Here is a 27,049-nt window from a genome sequence, read left to right as displayed (position 1 = left end):
TCCGGTTATATATATATTTTTTATTTTTATTTATTTTAATGATTGTCCCTCAAAAAATGCCATCAAATCCTTAAGTGTCAGCACTACCAGCCCAACTGCCACAATTATATATATATATTTAAGCTATTCTTATTGGTGCTCTGCTTGTGTCTCTAATTATACACTGATATTCAGTGAGGCAGGGGCCCCGGGGCCCATCACAAGTCTTTTATCAACCTGCGGCAGCCACAGCTCTCGGGAACACAAGTTGGATACAACTGAATTTACTATAGTCCATGAACCACCCCATATTCTGCTTTTTGGTCGCCAAATCACTATTGGGTGGGTGCAGTCTTGAACATCAGGGGGGCCGACTGCTCTCTTATATGGACCACAATGATCTCACTGGGCTGCTACAGCTACATTCATGTCACAGCATCTGCGATTTAGTTTTTAGGCCGGGAATAGGTTGCCGAACAATGTGAAAGAGAACAGCCCAGAAGCAGGAAGTTGTGAGAATCCCTGGGTAAGTACTAGGGTGACTGGATTCATTTACTCAAGGAGAGGGTTTTGTCTGACCATGGGAAAGAGAACAGCCCAGGAGCAGGAAGTACAGAGAATCAGAGCTCTGTACCTGGGTAAGTACTGGGGGAGATTCACTTACCCAGGGGGAGGTTCCTGTCTGACCATGGGAAAGAGAACAGCCCAGGAGCAGGAAGTACAGAGAATCAGAGCTCTGTACCTGGGTAAGTACTGGGGGAGATTCACTTACCCAGGGGGAGGTTCCTGTCTGACCATGGGAAAGAGAACAGCCCAGGAGCAGGAAGTACAGAGAATCAGAGCTCTGTACCTGGGTAAGTATTGGGGCAAAACTGATCCATATTAAAGTGTCTCTGCATAATTTCTATACGGCTTAATAAAGAGCCAGGCACTTTCCCTGTACATACGTGTAAATGACATACATGACAATCGCCATCACAGCCTATTCCTGCCGACAGCTTCCTGAATTAACACTGTGCCAATAATCTGGAAAAGAAAATAACATCCAACCGCAAAGGGCTACGGCCAACCACGGGGGGGGGGGGAGATAATACTGTCACGGCTGGAGATATGAAATACTGATCGTGTGCGGAAATGTTACAAATCTCTTGTAATCACTGGTTGCGTTAGAAAACTCACTAGCATATGAAAATATATATATATCACTTTCAGTGCCTCTATACACATTGGAGAGACTGCGAGCGACTCCATGTTGCTTTCCGGAGAAGCCTCTTTCTCTCTCTTTCTCTGATACACATTAAATATAATACTTTGGAGACTGGTATATCAGAAAGAATACACAAGCGATAACATAAAATCTCGCCAAACGCTCTGTGACCGCCCCAAGCACAGTCTCTATTTGATCCTCAATAGTTCAGCGTGGTTACATTGCTCCTGCTGCTGGATTGGCTACAACGGCTGGGGGTGGGGCTATGAGTGGCCCCCCCACACCCAGTTCCTTTTAATTTCAAAGGAATTTACAGGAAAACCTCGGGGGCGGTCCCTTGGGGCTCCTCCCACAATCTGCAACAGCAGTACATGTTTATACGTAGATTCCTTCCGGGTTGAAGCCGGACGTCAGCGTGTTCTGTAGGATGCGGAGGTTGCTGGGAAGTTGGCGAGAGGATCCGGGTCGCTTCAGTGATCCAGATTGAAAGGCTGGTTCTGAAAAAGAAAACCCTTTACTTTAGATTTCGGCACAATGAATATAACTGAACCAGATCAATGGGATGGCACTAGTATGGGGTCAGTGGCAATTCACGTGCTCACTGGTCTCTGGGTATCTATTGGGCATGCTCAGTGCAGATATACTCTCTCCATATCTGGGTCAGACTGGGGGGCTGCTGCCTGGGCCCTGGGCAGACTGGGGTACTACCATCAGGGGCCCTGTGGAAGAAGGGGCGATTCTCTTGTCATGAAAGGGTCTGGTCTTGAGACTAATGGGGGTTTGGGAGGATCATGGGCAGTGTTTGTCATAAATGGGGCATGGCTGGGGCTTTATTTTCCACTGGAGCCCCATTCTACTTCTTGGCAGGGTCCACAATCCAGGGAGATAATTACGGATGGAGTAAACTGTTCAGACGTGATTCCCTTCTGGGGATTTAATTGCCCTTCATAACCAAGATGTCCAGCCTGTAGCCCTCCAGTTGTCAAATTGCAACTCCCAGGAGACTTTAGTTGCTACAACATCACTTATATGAGGACAGCAGAGCCCCCTTTATGTTATGAGCTGCATTACATGGCACAAGAGCTTTATGGCATCAGTAGGCAACATGGCGGCCATGCTACTCTACGGTGAGCTATGGCCAAATCTTTACCTTTCTCCAGCTGGGGGAACTCGGTGTCACTCGGCTCGGCCGGCAGGACGGTAACCTTGGTCCCGGTTTGCTGGATAAACTGTTGCAGATTCACCTGGCGAAGCTCTTTTGTGAGCTGCTCCAGTTCCTGCTCCCGATCCTGTGGGGGAGATGGACTCTTAATTAATAACGCATGGAAGGGGGTGCCCTCTACAGAGTGCCACAGGCAGCATGGTTCCCATTCAGTAAAACAGGACATAACTAGCAGGGGTTGGGGATTGATGAGCTCAGCAAGGTTGCCCACATGTTTTAGAACCCACAGCAGATAGTGGGTGAAAGTTATATCTTGCGCATATGTGCCCACCTTGTTATTAGTGTATTATTCTTTATTATTACTGTATGTCACCTTACCAGCAGTCGTTTGGCCGCCTGGCCCAAAGATCTCTCCACCGCCTTATTGCCATTTTCAATCCTCACGCTCTCCTGGCCCTGGACTTCCAGGTTCCCTTTCGCCTTCTCGATCTTCCCCCTTATTATCCCCTCGTTGATCTGGGCCTCCTTGTCCTCCAACTGAAGTTTCTCGGCCTCTATGCCGCTCTCGATGGTCCAGATCTGGGCCTGATAGGCTTTGAGTTGGCGCTCGCACTGCGAGATCCTCTGCTTCATCTCCTCCAGCTGCTCCTTCAGCTGCTTCTCGTTCTCCATCTCGATCTGCAGCTCGTTTTCCCAGAATTCCTCTTCCTCGATTTCCACCTCGTTCCTCTTGATCTTTTGCTCCAGGCGGACCATCTCCTCGTCCAGGTTGGACCTGTGCTTCTGCTGCCAGTACCGGGTCTCGGCTTCGTTGGAGTCCAGTTTCTTCTCCAGCGACAGAAGCTTCTCGTTCTGCAGGTGGATCAACTTCTTCAGCTCTTCGGCTGTGGTCTTGCAGTTGTTCAGGACCCTCTGCCGAAATTCCGACTCTTTGCCTTTGCCGAAAATATCAATCAGCCCCTTAGCACCCCCAGTGAAGGTCAAGGATTTCCTTTTTGGCTCTCGCCTCCTTATGGACCTGTCGTTCTGAGGCCTCAGCTTGGCCAGAGGGGGGAGGCTCTGTCTATATAAAGTCCTTTCGGGTACATGTGCGATGCTGTCTGAGGTGGGTCTCTCTCCAAGTGAGGGTCCCGTGCGCTTGAGTATCAGCTGAACATCACTTGCATACTGTCCCCACTTATTCAGGGATATCACCGGGTTTTCATGGGGGGCCAAATGCCTCTCGGTCTCCCTCCATTTCTCTATCAACGTGTATCTCCCAGTGCGGCCTTGGAACGAGAAAAGCAGAACACAAGAGGGCGCTGTTAATTGTCACATAGTCAAATACTCCTAGTCACCAGCAGAGGGCAGTGTTTGCGCACCAGTCTACAATACATTTTCCTATTAGTGAGTAATACAGTGCAGTTGCAGTACCACTTCTTACCAGTTCAACCTTGAGCCTATGTTCCCTGTAGGGCTGCAATAGAACAGCGCCACCATCTCCTGTGTGTCCAACCCACACCCACCTAGGGGCATAGGGATTTTGGGGACTACTAATGACGCTCCCAAATCATAGGGCTGGATTGAAATACCCAATATATCAGCAGTCTCATGCAAAGTCCTGGCACGACAGAACTACAACTCCCTGCACTGTCAAGAAGAGGAATTTCCCAATCTTTACATAAAAACAGCCCCCTCAAACAGCTGCCAGAACCTGCTAGTAGTTAATATATTGGTGGGTGGCAGAAGATCCATTAATCCCGTTCCAGCGAAATGCAGAATAAAAGCGGCGATGAGTCAGTGGTTGGGGCGAAGGGAGTTGGCGCAAGTTAACAGGAGGGGAGGCCGCCAGGATTGTGAAGCCCCAATAGAGCGGGGAATGTTTAATAACAGTTTGAGCGTGTGTCACGTTGCACGTGGGCGTGAGCAGACGGAGTGTGGGAAGGAGTTGGCACCTGCACTGCTGGGCTCCATACTGATCCAAAGTACAAGGGAAAGTGTTACTCAATGGAAATCCACCCACAGGGATAAACGTCCTTCACTATTTATATGTCCAAATGAGCAGATTTTACCCTCTTTGGGGCAATTCATAGAACAGATGACCATCTAACCATCCCCATTAGCCACGCTAATGGGGCCCCATAATTACAGACTGTGGCCCTGGGAAATCCCTGAGTTAGGTTTGGTCTTCCAATGTGCCTGTTAAATACAAATCTGCCTGCAAGAAAACCCAATTGCCAGTTCACGTACTGGGAATACATTTCCATCAGCCAATAAAGCGGCAGCTCCCCTAATGGCCAGCAGAGGGCAGGTCGAGTAAGCAGTATGGCAGCTTCCACGCCCAGAGAGAGCACAAAACAAAACAGCTTCCAAACACGTGACTTTATCAGGGTGGGTCGTTAAGGATGACGGCTTCCCCTTAAGCTGGAGACTGGCATCCCCCTGGGAGGCAGGGCACACGGCGACGGCACAAAACCGTGAAATAAGCGAAACACGTGTCTCAATAGCGAGGGCAAGGGTCATTCCGCTTCATTTATGCGCAGAGGGATCTGCCCCAACCCAACCAGTTCTGCTTTGAAAACTATCGCTGCCCATTTTACGCTCGCCGGGGGCTGCATATTTGACCCTTCCAGCGCTCACCCAAAGACGCTAGCTTAAAGGAGCAGTGCACCCCCTTTTGCAACACGACTACAAGAAGTGCCGAATACACTTTCTCCTATTGTTTTAATCACAAGAAATCCAAACAGTGAAATTGAAACGACTTCCTGGTTCTTGCGAGGTACTTAAAGGGATACTGTCATGGGAAAAAAACATTTTTTTCAAAATCAATCGGGTAATAATGCTGCTACTGCAGAATTCTGCACTGAAATTCATTTCTCAAAAAACAGATTTTTTTTATATTCAATTTTGAAATCTGACATGGGGCTAGACATATTGTCAATTTCCCAGCTGCCCCTGGTCATGTGACTTGTGCCTGCACTTTAGGAGAGAAATGCTTTCTGGCAGGCTGCTGTTTTTCCTTCTCAATGTAACTGCAGGAGTCTCAGTGGGACCTGGATTTTACTATTGAGTGTTGTTCTTAGATCTACCAGGCAGCTGTTATCTTGTGTTAGGGAGCTGTTATCTGGTTACCTTCCCATTGTTCTGTTGTTAGGCTGCTGGGGGGGGAAGGGAGGGGGTGATATCACTCCAACTTGCAGTACAGCAGTAAAGAGTGATTGAAGTTTATCAGAGCACAAGTCACATGACTTGGGGCAGCTGAGAAATTGACAATATGTCAGGCCCCATGTCAGATTTCAAAATTGAATATAAAAAAATCTGTTTGCTCTTTTGAGAAATGGATTTCAGTGCAGAATTCTGCTGTAGCAGCACTATTAACTGATTCATTTTGAAAAAAATGTTTTTTTCCCATGACAGTATCCCTTTAATCAGATTCACCGTGGACAGAGCATCCCCAGGCATTATGGGCTGCTGCTGATCTGTAAGCCAAAACAGTCACAACAAAGGGGTGAAGGGATGGAGGTTGTTTATACAGATCTCATTATTGCTAGTTAAACTAGCATAATTCCAAAGAGGGCCCAGCAATGTAGAAAGTGGGTAAGGTTGGGGCAGATCAGGGCTGGAGCCAAGGAACAGCCGATTTCTATTGATTTTGCTCATGTTGAAAAAAAAAGGTTTGTTCACTGTTGCTAGGGGCAGTGAGCTTAGCAACTGTACACTCATAGCAGCTAAAAAGCTGAACTGAAAATCAACTTCCCATTTAGGGGAGTGGGAAGATGAAAGCCCTTGTGGATATGATCCCAGTGCTTCTGTGACTGACCCCTCTAACCCAGTCTGGCAGGGAGTGCGACCCCTGGAGCTGCTGCTGATCTTAAATACCCTCATTAATTGCAATTTGGCTCCAGGACTGATAGGAACCAGCTGTACTGCCCCAGCCTGAGCTTTTCCAGACAATATTCCATTTAAAGGACCTGCTGCTGCTGCTCCTCTAATTACTTCCAACGTGAATCTGCAGTTCCATGCAACTCCCAGCACGGTGAAGATCTGCTTACTGGGATGTGGTTTTGTCCCTCTGAACTTGTGCCAGGCCTGGGGTGGTGCCAACAAACCCACGTGCCACCTACAGACTGGCAGTGACCAAAGATTGAAGGGAAAATATAGAAATAGTAAGGAAATGAATCAAAAGCTCCCAATGGGATCCAGCACTCATAAAACAGTTGGGATTTCAGGGGTTAATTAAAGACACTACATAGGTGTCTTAAACGCCCTGCACTTCAAAGCAGACGAGCATCAAACAAGGAGATGACTGGCAGGGGGTTGTTACTATGGCAGCTCAACTTGAACCAATTCCAGATTCTCAAGCACTACAACTCCCAGCATCCCTCCTCATCCCTCTTCTACATTAACCATTTCCCCTCCGGCCTCTGCAAACAAACTTCCAAAGGGCAATAAATCCTCTACCCAATCCCTGCTGATGGAAACCTACAGCAAGTGTCCCCTGCAACCTTCACAATCGAAGAACCATTATGGCCTCCCCCAGTATGCTAAAGAGCTTACAATCTACACTGGGGGATAGCTATTTAATCATCCAGCCAACTGCAGCTCACAAACAAGGGATTCTCTGTGTTGATGTACAATTCCAGATGTGCGGCAACTCTGCGCCAAAACAAATAATCCCATTCCTTCTCTAGGTTTGTCCCTATGGCAGCTCCCTCCCATAAACACAAAATCAATCATTTAAAATGGAAAGGCTTCAGGGTGCTGGAGAAGGGCGATATTTTCCATTAATCAGTGAGATGGTTTTTTATGTTGAACTATAACACAGCGCAGACATTCTAGATCCGAGAGAAGGTGACACCTCAGGTTTTTCTTTTTCCGAACCTTGAAATTGACATTTCAGCAACATTAAAGAACACGATCACATCTGGCACCAAAAAGCTCAGGGAATGTGAATCTCATCTGGTTCCTCCCCGAGCCACAGGGCCAGTCCGGCTAATAACGTTTTAGCAGTCGGAGGGAACAAAGAGCCATTGACAATGCTGCTCTTTCACTTAAAGGGGAACTCCACCCAAAAACCTGTTTTGGTCTTGCGAAAGAAAATGTCATTCTAAGCAACTTCCCTATCTCCATTCAGTCCTTATTCTGACTGTTATTTGTAACTGTCATTCTGTCTATCACTGTCTGTTCTTTTCTGTTACCTGCACTGCAGGGTATGACTTGTGATAAAATGTACTTCCTTTGCACGGGGGAGTGTATTTCCTGGTACTCATTTGACTGTCTCTACTTCCTTTGCACAGGGGAGTGTATTTCCTGGTACTTGTGTGACTGTCTCTACTTCCTTTGCACGGAGGAGTGTATTTCCTGGTACTCGTGTGACTGTCTCTACTTCCTTTGCACAGGGGAGTGTACTTCCTGGTACTCGTGTGACTGTCTCTACTTCCTTTGCATGGGGAAGTGTATTTCCTGGTACTCGTGTGACTGTCTCTACTTCCTTTGCACGGGGGAGTGTATTTCCTGGTACTCATGTGACTGTCTCTACTTCCTTTGCACGGGGGAGTGTATTTCCTGGTACTCGTGTGACTGTCTCTACTTCCTTTGCACGGGGGAGTGTATTTCCTGATACCCGTGTGACTGTCTCTACTTCCTTTGCACGGGGGAGTGTATTTCCTGGTACTCATGTGACTGTCTCTACTTCCTTTGCACGGGGGAGTGTATTTCCTGGTACTCGTGTGACTGTCTCTACTTCCTTTGCACGGGGGAATCTATTTCCTGGTACTCGTGTGACTGTCTCTACTTCCTTTGCACGGGGGAGTGTATTTCCTGGTACTCGTGTGACTGTCTCTACTTCCTTTGCACGGGGGAGTGTATTTCCTGGTACTCATGTGACTGTCTCTACTTCCTTTGCACGGGGGAGTGTATTTCCTGGTACTCATGTGACTGTCTCTACTTCCTTTGCATGGGGAAGTGTATTTCCTGGTACTCCTGTGACTGTCTCTACTTCCTTTGCACGGGGGAGTGTATTTCCTGGTACTCATGTGACTGTCTCTACTTCCTTTGCATGGGGAAGTGTATTTCCTGGTACTCCTGTGACTGTCTCTACTTCCTTTGCACGGGGGAGTGTATTTCCTGGTACTCGTGTGACTGTTTTTACTTCCTTTGCACGGGGGAGTGTACTTCCTGGTACTCATGTGAGTGTCTCTACTTCCTTTGCACGGGGGAGTGTATTTCCTGGTACTCGTGTGACTGTCTCTACTTCCTTTGCTGGGGGAGTGTATTTCCTGGTACTCGTGTGACTGTCTCTACTTCCTTTGCACGGGGGAGTGTATTTCCTGGTACTCGTGTGACTGTCTCTACTTCCTTTGCATGGGGGAGTGTATTTCCTGGTACTCGTGTGACTGTCTCTACTTCCTTTGCACGGGGGAGTGTATTTCCTGGTACTTGTGTGACTGTCTCTACTTCCTTTGCACGGGGGAGTGTATTTCCTGGTACTCGTGTGACTGTCTCTACTTCCTTTGCACGGGGGAGTGTATTTCCTGGTACTCGTGTGACTGTCTCTACTTCCTTTGCACGGGGGAGTGTATTTCCTGGTACTCGTGTGACTGTCTCTACTTCCTTTGCACAGGGGAGTGTACTTCCTGGTACTGTTGTGAGTACATGTGCAGTATTGTTGCTACAGGGAGTAACACCGCAGTATTAATGACAGGGAAGGGACTGATTATATAACGTCCCTCTCACTCTCTGAATCAGGAACAGATTTGTCTCTGGGTTATTTACACTGCACTTTGCTGAGTTGTTTTGGGGTAAAGTTTCCAGTCTCAGACTAAACACTGGGGGTGACTGTTCCTGTGACCCAGCCAACCCCCCTCCCCCCCAAAAAATGCCGATGCTGCAAAAAATAACAGAAAGTGGTGAGCGTGAGATTCTACAGAAATTCCAATAAAGGAAAAAATTAAATGATTTAAAGATGTGCGAGTCCCCCTGCGAGCCAGTAACAACTACAAGTGCCCACCCACAGGGCTTCTCCGTATAATACGGGTCAGTAGTATCACATGTGTGTGTATTGTGGGTCAGTAGTTGTGTATGTATCACATGCGTGTGTATTGTGGGTCAGTAGTTGTGTATGTATCACATGCGTGTGTATTGTGGGTCAGTAGTTGTGTATATATCACATGCGTGTGTATTGTGGGTCAGTAGTTGTGTATGTATCACATGTGTGTGTATTGTGGGTCAGTAGTTGTGTATATATCACATGTGTGTGTATTGTGGGTCAGTAGTTGTGTATGTATCACATGCGTGTGTATTGTGGGTCAGTAGTTGTGTATGTATCACATGCGTGTGTATTGTGGGTCAGTAGTTGTGTATATATCACATGCGTGTGTATTGGGGGTCAGTAGTTGTGTATATATCACATGCGTGTGTATTGTGGGTCAGTAGTTGTGTATGTATCACATGTGTGTGTATTGTGGGTCAGTAGTTGTGTATGTATCACATGTGTGTGTATTGTGGGTCAGTAGTTGTGTATGTATCACATGTGTGTGTATTGTGGGTCAGTAGTTGTGTATGTATCACATGTGTGTGTATTGTGGGTCAGTAGTTGTGTATATATCACATGCGTGTGTATTGGGGGTCAGTAGTTGTGTATATATCACATGCGTGTGTATTGTGGGTCAGTAGTTGTGTATATATCACATGCGTGTGTATTGTGGGTCAGTAGTTGTGTATATATCACATGCGTGTGTATTGTGGGTCAGTAGTTGTGTATATATCACATGCGTGTGTATTGGGGGTCAGTAGTTGTGTATATATCACATGCGTGTGTATTGTGGGTCAGTAGTTGTGTATGTATCACATGTGTGTGTATTGTGGGTCAGTAGTTGTGTATGTATCACATGTGTGTGTATTGTGGGTCAGTAGTTGTGTATGTATCACATGTGTGTGTATTGTGGGTCAGTAGTTGTGTATGTATCACATGTGTGTGTATTGTGGGTCAGTAGTTGTGTATATATCACATGCGTGTGTATTGTGGGTCAGTAGTTGTGTATATATCACATGCGTGTGTATTGTGGGTCAGTAGTTGTGTATATATCACATGCGTGTGTATTGTGGGTCAGTAGTTGTGTATGTATCACATGCGTGTGTATTGTGGGTCAGTAGTTGTGTATGTATCACATGCGTGTGTATTGTGGGTCAGTAGTTGTGTATATATCACATGCGTGTGTATTGTGGGTCAGTAGTTGTGTATGTATCACATGCGTGTGTATTGTGGGTCAGTAGTTGTGTATATATCACATGCGTGTGTATTGTGGGTCAGTAGTTGTGTATATATCACATGCGTGTGTATTGTGGGTCAGTAGTTGTGTATGTATCACATGCGTGTGTATTGTGGGTCAGTAGTTGTGTATGTATCACATGTGTGTGTATTGTGGGTCAGTAGTTGTGTATATATCACATGGGTGTGTATTGTGGGTCAGTAGTTGTGTATGTATCACATGCGTGTGTATTGTGGGTCAGTAGTTGTGTATGTATCACATGCGTGTGTATTGTGGGTCAGTAGTTGTGTATATATCACATGGGTGTGTATTGTGGGTCAGTAGTTGTGTATGTATCACATGCGTGTGTATTGTGGGTCAGTAGTTGTGTATATATCACATGCGTGTGTATTGTGGGTCAGTAGTTGTGTATATATATATCACATGCGTGTGCCCTATGTGTAACTCACCGATGGCCTGAGCGAGGGCGATCACCACCTCTTGGCACGTTGTCACCTCAGTCACCCCACAAACGATCCTTTGCACCCCATCGACCCAAACCTTCAGTTCCATCATGTGCAGCGAGCTCATCCCCCCAGCGTCATGATTATTGTGGGGCGTCGGGGGAAACGGGGGTCACATCCACCTGAAACAGAAGAGACGTAAATGTGGGGGTGCACTTACTAGAATTGTCTACGCGTCATTTAGAGGGAAGGAGCCCAAATCTCTTACGGGTAAATACTATCCTGCAAGCTGAGCACTGCTCATTGGTCAAAACCCTTCTCTTCCCCTCCCACCTCTGAGCCTTCAGCCAATGAAAAGCCACAGGGAGCCAATGAGAGCAGCAGAACTGGTAACTGACAGAAAGAGAGCCTGGCCAGCTTGCTAGATAGGCTTTATAGCACTGATTAGACTGGGGAAACGCTGCTGCTGCCTGTAGTGCTATGATATCCCATACCCCATGGACATCCACTTACATCTCCTGCCCTATCAGCAGCTTCCACAGTGTTCCATTATCTCTTCCTAATGGATTCTGTGCTGCCACTGATAGGCCCCTGTCCTGCCTGTCAGTAACAACTGCCGGCTGATACAGTCAGCTCTCCTAGTCCCATTAATTAATACATTCTATCTGATTAATTCACTAAGGTCATGCAGGAATAGCCCCCCTGCTGATTAGCCCACGCAGCTGTCAATCTAAAGACAGACATAGGAGGGCTGAACTACTTGCCTCCCCTAATTCCCTTCCCTCCTGCACAACCTCATCACTGAATTCTAAGCAAAACAAACATTTTGGTTTGAAAAACACAAGTATTGGCACAGTCAGGCTTTTTCCATTCAAGTCAAGGGGGAGGGTTCAGCCTTAGAGCTTTTATCACATTGGCTGTTGATGAAGGCACTTACAGAGGGTGCAGGGAGTTGCTGCAGCGAAGGCCTCAGAGCTGCGTTCAAAGCAAATTGCTCTTTTCAAGTCTCATCTGCACTTCATTAGCGGCGCGGCTAATCGCTTTCTCCCGCTGAACCAGTTTTTTACTCTCACCATAAAAGCAGAAACAAACCGCATCTAATTGCCCTGAAATGTGTTAATAGAAACAGGGTCTTGTCCCCCCCCTCCCCACATCTCGATAAATAGGAACGTATTCACGCGATAATTAGTTACAAGCGATGGAAACGGCGAATACGTGGGAGGCGGCGAATCCCGACCAGCACTTAATGGAATCACTTAATGAAAAGAAAACACAAAAAAAACTTTTATCCTGCAAAAAGCACCATCCCCCCCTTAGCTCATAACAAGGTTACAGATATATAGAAACATTGGGGTGTCACCCTGCTATAGTTCCAGGGGTACCCAGGGTACAAATAAACACTCACCCCAAATCTCCCCCTAACTGACCTTCAGACTGGGCCCCCTTAGCTCATAACAAGGTTACAGATATATAGAAACATTGGGGTGTCACCCTGCTATAGTTCCAGGGGTACCCAGGGTACAAATAAACACTCACCCCAAATCTCCCCCTAACTGACCTTCAGACTGGGACCCCTTAGCTCATAACAAGGTTACAGATATATAGAAACATTGGGGTGTCACCCTGCTATAGTTCCAGGGGTACCCAGGGTACAAATAAGCACTCGCCCCAAATCTCCCCCTAACTGGCCTTCAGACTGGGCCCCCTTAGCTCATAACAAGGTTACAGATATATAGAAACATTGGGGTGTCACCCTGCTATAGTTCCAGGGGTACCCAGGGCACAAATAAGCACTCACCCCAAATCTCCCCCTAACTGACCTTCAGACTGGGCCCCCTTAGCTCATAACAAGGTTACAGATATATAGAAACATTGGGGTGTCACCCTGCTATAGTTCCAGGGGTACCCAGGGTACAAATAAGCACTCACCCCAAATCTCCCCCTAACTGGCCTTCAGACTGGGCCCCCTTAGCTCATAACAAGGTTACAGATATATAGAAACATTGGGGTGTCACCCTGCTATAGTTCCAGGGGTACCCAGGGTACAAATAAACACTCACCCCAAATCTCCCCCTAACTGACCTTCAGACTGGGCCCCCTTAGCTCATAACAAGGTTACAGATATATAGAAACATTGGGGTAACAGTCACCCTGCTATAGTTCCAGGGGTACCCAGGGTACAAATAAGCACTCACCCCAAATCTCCCCCTAACTGACCTTCAGACTGGGCCCCCTTAGCTCATAACAAGGTTACAGATATATAGAAACATTGGGGTGTCACCCTGCTATAGTTCCAGGGGTACCCAGGGTACAAATATTAAACTCCGCCCCCTGGAGCCTCAAATCTGTTATTCCCCTGATTAGGACTTTGTTCACTTTTCACCTCGTTTCCATAGTAACTTAAAATCTCTTTTTTTTTTCCCCACCGACAGCTAAAGAGAAGGGAGTTATTAGCTGCGCTGAGTCTGTCTGTACAGGGGTTCAGGTGACGACTTGGGGGACAAATGTCCATTGTTATTCTCTTGGGGTGTAGGACTTATGTGTAACTGTCATTGCTACTGAGTGAATCAATGATTTAATGTTCTGCATTCAGTTCTGGTTGTCGGGTCAAGATGGGATCGTTTCTCTCTCTCTGGGTCGGTACCACATAACTGGCGCCAGGGAGATGCTGTACCCCCATACTGGCCCCTGTCAGACATGTTGTACCCCCATACTGGCCCCTGTCAGACATGTTGTACCCCCATACTGGCCCCTGTCAGACATGTTGTACCCCCATACTGGCCCCTGTCAGACATGTTGTACCCCCATACTGGCCCCTGTCAGACATGTTGTACCCCCATACTGGCCCCTGTCAGACGTGTGAGAACAGTGGGACAAGTGGGAGGGGTCTGGAATCCATAAGGGGCGGTGACACTGCATCCAAAATTAATAATAGAACCTTATCTCCCTCAAATGCAGATACCAACCCACAATCACTTGCACTTAAAAACATCTTTTTCTGGGCACTAATCTCACTGGTACCTCTTGCATGAATGTTTCTGTAGGGACCTTAGATTGTAAGCTCACTGGGGCAGGGACTGATGGGAATGTGATAGGGAAATTAGATTGTAAGCTCACTGGGGCAGAAACTGATGGGAATGAGATAGGGACCTTAGATTGTAAGCTCACTGGGGCAGGGACTGATGGGAATGTGATAGGGACCTTAGATTGTAAGCTCACTGGGGCAGAAACTGATGGGAATGTGATAGGGACCTTAGATTGTAAGCTCACTGGGGCAGAAACTGATGGGAATGTGATAGGGACCTTCGATTGTAAGCTCACTGGGACAGGGACTGATGAGAATATGATAGGGACCTTCGATTGTAAGCTCACTGGGGCAGGGACTGATGGGAATGTGATAGGGACCTTAGATTGTAAGCTCACTGGGGCAGGGACTGATGGGAATGTGATAGGGACCTTAGATTGTAAGCTCACTGGGACAGGGACTGATGGGAATGTGATAGGGAAATTAGATAGTAAACTCACTGGGGCAGAAACTGATGGGAATGTGATAGGGACCTTAGATTGTAAGCTCACTGGGGCAGAAACTGATGGGAATGGGATAGGGACCTTAGATTGTAAGCTCACTGGGGCAGGGACTGATGGGAATGTGATAGGGACCTTAGATTGTAAGCTCACTGGGGCAGAAACTGATGGGAATGTGATAGGGACCTTCGATTGTAAGCTCACTGGGACAGGGACTGATGGGAATGTGATAGGGATCTTAGATTGTAAGCTCACTGGGACAGGGACTGATGGGAATATGATAGGGACCTTCGATTGTAAGCTCACTGGGGCAGGGACTGATGGGAATGTGATAGGGACTTTAGATTGTAAGCTCACTGGGGCAGGGACTGATGGGAATGTGATAGGGACCTTAGATTGTAAGCTCAGTGGTCCAGAGACTGATGGGAATGTGATAGGGACCTTAGATTGTAAGCTCAGTGGTCGAGAGACTGATGGAAATGTGATAGGGACCTTAGATTGTAAGCTCAGTGGTCCAGAGACTGATGGGAATGTGATAGAGACCTTAGATTGTAAGCTCAGTGGTCCAGAGACTGATGGGACTGTGATAGGGACATTAGATTGTAAGCTCAGTGGTCCAGAGACTGATGGGAATGTGATAGGGACATTAGATTGTAAGCTCAGTGGTCCAGAGACTGATGGGAATGTGATAGGGACCTTAGATTGTAAGCTCAGTGGTCCAGAGACTGATGGGAATGTGATAGGGACCTTAGATTGTAAGCTCAGTGGTCCAGAGACTGATGGGAATGTGATAGGGACCTTAGATTGTAAGCTCAGTGGTCCAGAGACTGATGGGAATGTGATAGGGATCTTAGATTGTAAGCTCACTGGTCTAGGGACTGATGGGAATGTGCTAGGGATTGGTTTATACAGACAAATAACATGCAGACAGATTGTGTCAGTAAGTGTGTGGGGTAGTGAGACTGAGTGTCAGTTATGGATTCTGTATAAAGGATCCAGGACAGAATGTGTGAGTGGATTGTTCTGTTTCCTGTGTGACCCAAACCTGCAGCTCTTTAGTCCTGGCGCAGACTTGGCCCAATACTGTGAGAATAATCATCACCCCCCGTGTCTGTATCATGGAAGAAACACGTAATCCCGGTGCCAATATGGACACGCCAGGAACATTCTACACCGGGGCCTGGAAATCTGCTGCAACTCTCATATAAACCTATAGTGCCCTCTATTACAACTTCAGCCCGGGGGTATTAGAGCGTCAGCCCAGTGCCCGAGTATCAGGATTATAATGCAGTGTCCCAGCTGGAGATAGATGGGCAAAGCAATGACTTGGGCTAAATGCCAGGACTGGGCCCCAGTGACACTCTTGTCTAATCCCCTCACTTCTACTTAAAGGATCAACATTAAATCTTCTGCCCCTCACTGACCTCTGGGGGGGGGGATTTGGGTGACCCGGGCGAGTCCCATAGAAACCCTTTGTCTCACGAGTAGGAACCGCAGGTCTCATGTTGGGCAAACGTTTATAAACAGGAAGTGAGTGGGGTCGGCCCATTGTTCTGCTGCATCTGATTGGGGGACAATGCTGAGATACAGAACTGAGAAAGGGTTAAACATTGTCCCTCTCCGTGGGTTTCACTTGGGTTAGGCCAAAAGTCAACTTTTTAGGATATAAACAATGTAGTAATGTCACCCCCTCTGATTGGTCACTTGTTGGTTTTGCTTTGGGGGAAGGAATGAGCAAACAGGGGCAGAAGTGCTGGAATAAAGGGACAATAAGGCATTGCTACTATACTACTATTATATTACTACTATACTACTACTACTACTATATTACTACTCTATCACTACTACTATATTACTACTATACTACTACATTACTACTACTATTATATTACTACTATACTACTACTATACTACTACTATATTACTACTCTATTACTACTACTATATTACTACTATACTACTACTCTATTAGTACTACTCTATTACTACTACTACTATATTACTACTATACTACTACTATATTACAACTATACTACTTCTATACTACTACTATATTACTAATATACTACTACTACTACACTACTGCTAGATTACTATACTACTACTATACTACTACATTACTACTATACTACTACTCTACTACTATATTACTACTATATTATTACTATACTACTACTATACTACTGCTAGATTACTATACTACTACTATACTACTACTATACTACTATACTACTACTATATTACAACTATACTACTACTATATTACTACTACTATATTACTACTATATTATTACTATACTACTACTATACTACAACTATACTACTACTATACTACAACTATACTACTACTATATTACTACTATATTATTACTATACTACTACTATATTACAACTATACTACTACTATACTACTACTATATTACCACTAATATACTACTACTATATTACTATATTCTGCTTGTTGCCCCACACCTTCACCTACCCCTGCCCTTCCACTCTTAGGGTTATTTCACACGAGGAGACGAGGAGAGATTTTGTCACACAGAGGCCCCTTCGGGCGACTTCGGAAAACGCATTGCCGCGTGTGCTTTAGCGCAGGCGACTTTTCATTATAGTCTATGGGAAGACACGCTGAGGCAGTTCGGGGAGATTGTTGCTCAGAAGACGAGGCAATTAGTTGTCAGGTGACAAAATCTCCCCGAATCTCCTCGTATGAAGCCTAAATCTACCCCTGCCTCCATCTACCTCCCCTCCCCCACCTACCCCTGCCCTTCTGCTCTCACCTACCCCTGCCTCTCATCCTACCCCCAATCTCCCTCCTACCCCTGCCCGCCTCTCTGTGCCCGTCTCTCTGTGCCCATGTGTTTGGCTGCTGATCCGGAGTCGCAGGCAGTTGCTGGGTCTGAGCATGAGGCTGGGGGGTTGGGTGGGAGGAATGTGGAGAGAGTGTAAGAGCTTCAGCCAAGTGGAAAATATTTCGGTCAGACGCAGTCAGAGACCTGGCACAGGACCCAGCGCCTCCCCCCATACTCACAACTCAGGGATATGTAATAAGTACAGATGTGGGTGCGGACAATTCACCCCCACGGCATTAGGAGAGGGGGGGGGGCTCCTTGTAGAAATTGCCAGTGTTTTCCTGTAACTGCCCCACACTGTGCTCTTGTGGGACACTTGCCCCCGGGGGCAGGGACAGAGTAAAGCAAAAAGGACTCTACAAAGCAACATGGCAGCTCCCCCCCATGTGAATAAATAGAAATATACAGAGAATTTCTGCAGAAACCAGAACAACCCCCTCCTCCTGCCCCAATATCACTGCCATTAAAGCAACAGGAGCCGTTGTGACATATTGGGGGTCATTTAATCAACACTGGGCCCACGGCAACCAATCAGCATTCGTTGTTCTACTTACTGCTGGCTTTAACGAGCGAATCACTGATTGGTTGCTATGGAGAACTGCCCATGGGCAAATTTGCCCAGTGTTGAGAAATGAGCCCCAATTGTCTGGCAACGAAATTGGGCAAAAAATCCTAAATTTCTCTCAGGCAGACGGAGGTGTAAAGAAGCGACATGGGGGCCAAACCCATTAACCCCTCACCGGGCAGAACAGCCCCAATAACACACACACAGCGCTTGCCCCCGCCGACTGGCTCAATGCAATTACCCAGAAGCCGTTGCAATTTTCACAGCACTGACTGCAACTGCTGCCATAAAGCGACACACAGCTGCTGTGCTGTTGCCAGACAGGAAGTCAATAGCAGAAGTCGCAGGAAGTACTCTCCCCTACTATTTCCTGCCGAGTCCGTATGGGTCAGAACAAGAAGAATGGGCAGTTTGAGAAATAAACTTAATTCACAATGAGAAAGACAGAAGGAATTCACCCAAATATTTCTATGAATTTTGCTCCCGGGATTCTGCTGCACCGACAATGGGGAGAGTTGCCCCTCATGTGATATCTGAACCCCCCTCATTCCCCATAATTAGCAAATTACAGCAATAAATGGCTAATCAATCCCCCCCAAACAATTTGAGTCCCAAAAGTGAAATTGCAGATCCCCCTGATTTAACAGCCACAGTCATCCCCTCCCCCTTACAGTCCCTGTGATTGACACGTCTGTGATTTAAAGCCCTGACACCAACTAATAGCGTCACCTCTGAACCCCCTGCAACTCCCTGTAACCCCTGCCCAACCTCTGTCAGACCCCTGACTGGCACCAATGTAAATACCCCCCCCCCCACATCAAACGGACCAGAAAAGCCTTTTCTTCCAGCCAAAAACACCAGAAAGAATTGGATGTTTCACCTCCTGTGGAACCGACCTGGAGAATTTCACATTCAATTTAATACTGGATCCCTGGGAACTAACATGTTCCTGCTGAATTGTGCTTAGTACAGGGAATACCTATGTACCATAGTTTTATGGGATCTCTCTGTACAGACTATGAGCAAACTTAGGGGACTGTTCCTGCTGAATTGTGCTTAGTACAGGGAATACCTATGTACCATAGTTTTATGGGATGTCTCTGTACAGACTATGAGCAAACTTAGGGGCTGTTCCTGCTGAATTGTGCTTAGTACAGGGAATACCTATGTACCATAGTTTTATGGGATCTCTCTGTACAGACTATGAGCAAACTTAGGGACTGTTCCTGCTGAATTGTGCTTAGTACAGGGAATACCTATGTACCATAGTTTTATGGGATCTCTCTGTACAGACTATGAGCAAACTTAGGGACTGTTCCTGCTGAATTGTGCTTAGTACAGGGAATACCTATGTACCATAGTTTTATGGGATCTCTCTGTACAGACTATGAGCAAACTTAGGGACTGTTCCTGCTGAATTGTGCTTAGTACAGGGAATACCTATGTACCATAGTTTTATGGGATCTCTCTGTACAGACTATGAGCAAACTTAGGGGACTGTTCCTGCTGAATTGTGCTTAGTACAGGGAATACCTATGTACCATAGTTTTATGGGATCTCTCTGTACAGACTATGAGCAAACTTAGGGACTGTTCCTGCTGAATTGTGCTTAGTACAGGGATTACCTATGCTGATATAGTTTTATGGAATCTCTCTGTAGGGGGAGGGGCAGACATTTTCGGGTCCAGTTAATTAGCTAGAGAGGTTATTAGAAGTGAGAGGGGTCAGTGCAGTTAATTTCACTTGCCCATTAGCATTAATCAAAGCCTGACAGGAGGCCTGTGAGCAGGAGTTGGGGGTACAGTAATAATCTAAGAGATGTTTGGGGGTGACATTGATGCGGCTGACCCTCAGCTCCGTGACTGATGTAAAGAGTTAACTGAGACCCCCCCTCCTTCACAGCCGCTAATTAACCAATCACAACTGTCAAACGAGTTCACAATCAATTGAAATGTCAGCCCCCCCCCGGCATTTTCACATTCCCAATATGTAAAGTTGTCACTTCTTCTCTGTACAGTTAATGGGCCGGAGTAAGTTTCCATGGAAACAGACAGGGGCACTTTACTGGTAGCCAGGTACCCCCCCCCCCCGAGTGCTTAAACTGCAACAAACTGTTTTCCTAAATATCCAGCCCCCCAGGGGGATACAGGTTGGTCACATGGATATACTGCCCAAACAGACCCAGTTACACTGCTCCATACTGGGATTATTAGATAATGAGCTCTGTATAATCAAACTCCCCCCCTGGAATCAGCAGAGTCAGTGTAAGGGGAGATAATGAGCTCTGTATAATCAGACCCTCCCCCTGGAATCAGCAGAGTCAGTGTAAGGGGCGATAATGAGCTCTGTATAATCAGACTCCCCCCCTGGAATCAGCAGAGTCAGTGTAAGGGGAGATAATGAGCTCTGTATAATCAGACTCCCCCCCCCCTGGAATCAGCAGAGTCAGTGTAAGGGGCGATAATGAGCTCTGTATAATCAGACTCCCCCCCACTGGAATCAGCAGAGTCAGTGTAAGGGGAGATAATGAGCTCTGTATAATTAGACTCCCCCCCTGGAATCAGCAGAGTCAGTTTAAGGGGAGATAATGAGCTCTGTATAATCAGACCCTCCCCCTGGAATCAGCAGAGTCAGTGTAAGGGGCGATAATGAGCTCTGTATAATCAGACTCCCCCCCTGGAATCAGCAGAGTCAGTGTAAGGGGAGATAATGAGCTCTGTATAATTAGACTCCCCCCCTTGAATCAGCAGAGTCAGTGTAAGGGGCGATAATGAGCTCTGTATAATCAGACTCCCCCCCCTGGAGTCAGTGTAGGGGAGTAGGTGCAGCACATTCCCATACTGGGGGGCCGTTGGATACAGGTGTATTCTGCCCCATTAACTACAAGGAATTTATTGGGGGCTTTGCAGAATACGCCCACTAATAATTCAGTTAAAGGGGAAGCGTTCCCTGTGAGGGTTTGTTACATTGTGGAGGAAGAGGGAGAGGCGCAGATTTGGGAGAGGGCCAGGCCTGGCTCAGTTATTGCTCAGGGAGAGGGGAATTTAACCCCCCCCCCCCCCGCCGATATGATACAGAAAACAAAAATGCACTTACAGCTCCCAAAATCTGTTTCTTAAAGGGGAAGCTACAATGTGGCCTATGTCTGTGATCCCACAAACCTCCAGTTCTTCTGAGGGGACAGGGGAGCTCATTCAGATCGGAGCATAAAGGGGAAGTTCACCTTAAAGGAAGCCGACATGTTCCTAAAAGAGACTGGAGTCCGGATCCACTAACAACCCAACCATTGTGATGTCATTGTTTTTAAAAACTGACCCCGACTGACCTACCCCCAGACTGGTGTTATTTTAACACTCCCACATGCTCCAGTCTCTCCCTCCGGGACAGGGGCGGGGCTATGCTCCTATAGGCTGGAGGCTTATTTCAGCCTATGAGAGGACTGAACCACTACAGTGCGGCCATACAGACAATTCTACGGCCCTACCATTTGGAATTTAGAGCGTTATTTGGTCACTATGGTCCCCTTAGCCTAGCAACCAGGCAAGTGAATCAGGAGAGAAACTGTTCTGTGCCTAAACTGGAAGCCGCACGCGTTTGGGGTCTGTGCCTTTAAGAAGTCGGCAGGGAAGACCTTGGAGAGTCGCCAGTTCCTCGGACTGTTCCTTCTGTCACAAACAAATGTTTTGCTACAACTCCTGCTGCTTCATTGTATCCAGTAACAACTACTACTGCAACAAGGCAGACCTGCGCATAGAGCAATCAACATGGCAGCTCCCGCCTGTACATTTATACATATCTATAGACTTAACTAAGAAAAGCGCAGGGAAGCGCCCAGAGTCAGTTCCTAACCCTGCTTTGCTTCCCGTTTAAATCATATTAAACACAAGTAGCAGAAACAGACTGTCAATATTTTTATTAGAGATTCCAGGGAAAATTCCCCAGAACCCGAGCCGCATGAACCAACAGTATCTGCCTGTTTATATTCTCTGCACTGCTGGTTCCGACTCCTGGAAATATATCCGCTACATTGTCTCTATAAGCAGAACTACATCTCCCAGAAGTCCCAGTACAAGAGGCGCATGGAGGAGGAAGAAGATGTGGGTAGCTGAGCATGCTGGGAGCTGTAGTTCAGTGTCTCAGATAGCACAGCTGCAGCTGACTGGGAGTAGTACAGGGCTGATGATTGGATTACACTATCCCTGTGGCCGTCCAATGACAGTGCAGCCCTGAATTTAAATTTTAAAAAAATCAAGCCATTTCCATGTAAACTCCTTCCCCTTTAACTCCTTCCCTTATAAATACAAAGTCCCAGGGATACAGCCCACGGGGTTAAGTTAAAGGCAAAGTTGAGCATGAAATTTTCTCAGGATGCTGACAATTTGCAATTGGTCTTTTTTTTTTTTTAATGTGTTTTTTTTTTTTAAAATTCTCCCCCTAGGTCTCAAGTTTAAAACTGTCAGGGGTCACTGGTTCTCTGCCGGGTTCTGAATATTCATGGACAGAACCAGAATGCGCTCAAACCTACCGATGGAAAAATATTGCTTTTTTTTGAGGGGCCCCGGATCACAGCAGAGGAACGGCCCTTGCCCCATGGCAGCTTCATACAGACAATTAGGGAAGACGCACTGTACAGTAGCTGACAGTTTAGCTGCACCGCTGCAGACTACAATCGTTTCTGTGCAGCCATGCAGTGAGCGCATGGACTCAATGTGTTTGGATTGAATGGGGGGTCACTGTAGGGTAAATACTATGGCGTTTAGAGTTAATTCTGCACCTTTTATTTACATTTCCTGGGGATCACAGAGCTAGGGGCCAATATGGGGGTTCCGACAGCTGTAGCTATAGTATAATAAACATATTGTGTGATGTTAAAGGTCAACATAGTAACATTTGTAACACAGTAACATAGTAAGTTAGATTGAAAAAAGACATATATATAAAAGTCTATATATAACCTGCCTAACTGTCAGTTGATCCAGAGGAAGGCGAAAAACCCTCCTGAACCCTCTCCAATTTACCTCAGAGGGGGAAAATTTCCTTCCTGACTCTAAAATACAATGGGACCAGTCCCTGGATCAACTTGTAACATAGTAACATGGTAAGTTAGGTTGAAAAAAGACACACGTCCATCAAGTTCAACCTTAAGTCTATATATAACCTGCCCAACTGTCAGTTGATCCAGAGGAAGGCGAAAAACCCTTTTGATTGAAGCCTCTCCAATTTGCCTCAGAGGGGGAAAAATTCCTTTCTGACTCCAAGATGGAATAGGACCAGTCCCTGATTCAAGTTATAACATAGTAACACAGTAAGTTAGGTTGAAAAAAGACACACGTCCAACCTTAAGTCTATATATAACCTGCCTAACTGTCAGTTGATCCAGAGGAAGGCGAAAAACCCTCCTGAACCCTCTCCAATTTGCCTCAGAGGGGGACAATTTCCTTCCTGACTCTAAAATACAATGGGACCAGTCCCTGGATCAACTTGTAACATAGTAAGTGAGGTTGAAAAAAGACACGCGTCCATCAAGTTCAACCTTAAGTCTATATATAACCTGCCTTAACTGTCAGTTGATCCAGAGGAAGCAGAAAAACCCTTCTAAACACAAGCCAATTTGCCTCAAGAGGGGAAAAATTCCTTCCTGAGTCCCAATTGACAATCGGATCAGTCTCTGGATCAGTTAAGTTTTCCTTTAAACCCTCCCAGCCTCCTCCCAAGGAGAATGGCGCAACCTCACCTTCATTTTAACTCTCGCCAAACCGGATAAACCACCCCATTCTATAATTGGCATTATTTGGTGAAGTCTCCGCTCAGGTGTAGCCTCTTTGGGGGGGCCCCGCACCCCACGAATCACAACAATAGGATTTGTAATTAACTCTTGAGCACCGTGACCTTGGGAGAGGGGGGATTAGGCAAAGACTGCACAAAGTCTTCAAGACACTCGGTTACCATGGGAACGGGAAGTGGGGCGGGGGAGGAAGCAAAAGTAAATTTACTAAAATCTATTTGGTCGGACGCAAACAGCTACAGGGGCTGCATTTAAAGGCAAAGTAGCTAATAAGCGATATAAAGTAACATGGGGTGTTTTAGACTACAGCTCCCAGCATCCCCTGCTGGCCTACTGTCAGGACCTAAGGAGGAACCTGAGGGTGCTGGGAGTTGTACGCTAACGGCTGATGCACTTGTGTCATTTCCCAGCATCCCCTGCCAGCCAATCCAAGGTTCAATGCCGTTCAGTCTGCAGCGATTGGCTGGGCAAGATCAAAGTCTGGCCAATCACCGGCCGGAATATTTATACGGCCAATTGCAGGTTTCCTGAGCCAAACCAAAAATGTTCAGTCTTGTTGCGGTCAGCAGGGACGGGTCCACTAAGCAGCGCGCTAGGACGGGAGGCTCACAATCATTTCTACAAAGTTCAGATATGCCCAACTGGTGGCCGCCAACTCCCAGCACCCCCCGAGATCCAAAGTGCTGGGAGTTGTAGCTGAACACTTGAAGGATAATAAGAATTAAAGGACATTTACAATGATATGAAATCTCCCAGCATTCTCTCTGATCCACAGGCCTAGTCCAGTAGTTCCCCCATTGTCTGTACAACGTTGAAGCTCAATCACCCGCCCGTGTGTCACCCCCCCACTCCCAGCGTCTCATTTCCTTCATGACTAACGGTGATTCACCCCAATTCTCTCCTGCACCCCCCATTCCCTCAGATAAGACCCGGGGGCTGGGAAACCTCGTGATGCTCAATCTGAGGCTCAGTGGTCACACGCTGAAAAGTCACAAGTTGGGGGGGAGACAGGCAGTGAGAGGGTTAAACCTATAGACAGAGACAAAGTCATACCCAGGGCACAGACCCACAATGAAGGACAGACAGGGTTAAATCAGGGGAGAGACGGCAGTGAAAGGGTTAAGGCACAGACCTTGGTATTGGCTGGAGATCCAGATGCTTCTGTAGCAATAACAATCCATGGGCAGGAGGTATAGAGTGTCAGCTCTGCAACACCATTAACTCTGTGCCAGTCTGTGGCTACACCCATCCAATATGACCCCACCCACACAGGGACCCCAAATCCAACATATTGGGCAATCTTATCGGGTACCCACAGGTTGCCATCCTGCACCCCATCACCTGCAAGGGCACATATAGGCCTACACTAGAACCAGTACCAGGTCATAATGCTACACTGGAACCAGTACATGTAGATCCCTGTTCAGAACCAGTACATGTAGATCCCTGTTCAGAACCAGTACATGTAGATCCCTGTTCAGAACCAGTACATGTAGATCCCTGTTCAGAACCAGTACATGTAGATTCCTGGGCCACAACCAGTACATTTACAGTAGATCTCTGGGGCAGAACCAGTACATGTAGATTCCTGGGCCACAACCAGTACATGTAGATCTCTGGGTCACAACCAGTACATGTAGATCTCTGGGTCACAACCAGTACATGTAGATCCCTGGGCCAGAACCAGTACATGTACAGTAGATCTCTGGGGCAGAACCAGTACATGTAGATCCCTGTTCAGAACCAGTACATGTAGATCCCTGGGCCAGAACCAGTACATGTAGATCCCTGGGGTAGAACCAGTACATGTAGATCCCTGGGCCAGAACCAGTACATGTAGATCCCTGGGGCAGAACCAGTACATGTAGATCCCTGGGTCAGAACCAGTACATGTAGATCCCTGGGTCAGAACCAGTACATGTAGATCCCTGTTCAGAACCAGTACATGTAGATCTCTGGGTCACAACCAGTACATGTAGATCCCTGTTCAGAACCAGTACATGTAGATCTCTGGGTCACAACCAGTACATGTAGATTCCTGGGCCAGAACCAGTACATGTACAGTAGATCTCTGGGGCAGAACCAGTACATGTAGATCCCTGTTCAGAACCAGTACATGTAGATTCCTGGGCCAGAACCAGTACATGTAGATTCCTGTTCAGAACCAGTACATGTAGATTCCTGTTCAGAACAGAACCAGTACATGTAGATTCCTGGGCCAGAACCAGTACATGTAGATTCCTGGGCCAGAACCAGTACATGTAGATTCCTGTTCAGAACAGAACCAGTACATGTAGATCCCTGGGGCAGAACCAGTACATGTAGATCCCTGTTCAGAACCAGTACATGTAGATCCCTGGGTCAGAACCAGTACATGTAGATCCCTGGGGCAGAACCAGTACATGTAGATCCCTGTTCAGAACCAGTACATGTAGATCCCTGGGTCAGAACCAGTACATGTAGATCCCTGGGGCAGAACCAGTACATGTAGATCCCTGTTCAGAACCAGTACATGTAGATCCCTGGGTCAGAACCAGTACATGTAGATCCCTGGGTCAGAACAGAACCAGTACATGTAGATTCCTGGGGCAGAACCAGTACATGTAGATCCCTGGGTCAGAACCAGTACATGTAGATCCCTGGGTCAGAACCAGTACATGTAGATTCCTGGGGCAGAACCAGTACATGTAGATCCCTGGGTCAGAACCAGTACATGTAGATCCCTGGGTCAGAACAGAACCAGTACATGTAGATTCCTGGGGCAGAACCAGTACATGTAGATTCCTGGGGCAGAACCAGTACATGTAGATCTCTGGGGCAGAACAAGAGGTAAAAGAGATGGAGTGAGAGGAGACACATGTTGGGTTTGGGGTCCCCCAGTCTGTGGGTATCAGGGGGTACAGAGTAGGATTTAGGGAGGGGACAGTATAATAATATCACGTGACTGGAGAGTTGGGCAGTTGCTGAACTCCATACACCCCCTGTGATTACTCATATAAATGACATGTGGGGGTTCAGGGGTCCCCTATAAAAGATAAAGAAGTCAGGGGGAGGGGACTTACCTGATTGGTCAGTGTCTCGTGTCAGTCCTGGGGCCCCGGTGTCTGTGAGGAACAATCCTGGGGGGCAGAGTCTGGGGGGGAATTGTAGAAACGCTGTTGCCCCAGGGGGAGGTACAGAGAAGTCGGGGGGTCGCTGGGGGTCAGAGAGAGAGAGATGAGTAAAGTCCAGACTGAGCTGAGCGGGTCGGTGTAAGAGGCGGGGGGCTCCGGGCAGTTC

At 47.0% G+C, this 27,049-nt stretch overlaps 1 protein-coding gene across 2 annotated transcripts; it reads right to left on the bottom strand.

Moving 5' to 3' along the window:
* On the bottom strand, positions 1–27,049 carry rassf8.L (Ras association (RalGDS/AF-6) domain family (N-terminal) member 8 L homeolog). Of its 2 annotated transcripts, none has more exons than XM_041584797.1 (5): positions 11,978–12,131; positions 11,047–11,222; positions 2,727–3,616; positions 2,337–2,475; positions 1–1,683 (listed from the first exon to the last, which is right to left on the bottom strand). In XM_041584797.1, exons 2-5 carry the CDS (start codon positions 11,165–11,167, stop codon positions 1,562–1,564), a joined length of 1,272 nt encoding a protein of 423 aa, XP_041440731.1. In that variant the 5' UTR covers positions 11,168–11,222; positions 11,978–12,131; the 3' UTR covers positions 1–1,561.

Source organism: Xenopus laevis, chromosome 3L, assembly GCF_017654675.1.
Source record: "Xenopus laevis strain J_2021 chromosome 3L, Xenopus_laevis_v10.1, whole genome shotgun sequence".
Lineage (NCBI taxonomy): Eukaryota > Metazoa > Chordata > Amphibia > Anura > Pipidae > Xenopus > Xenopus laevis.
The sequence above is the reverse complement of the archived record's forward strand: the minus strand, read 5'-3'. Positions and strand labels throughout refer to the sequence as shown.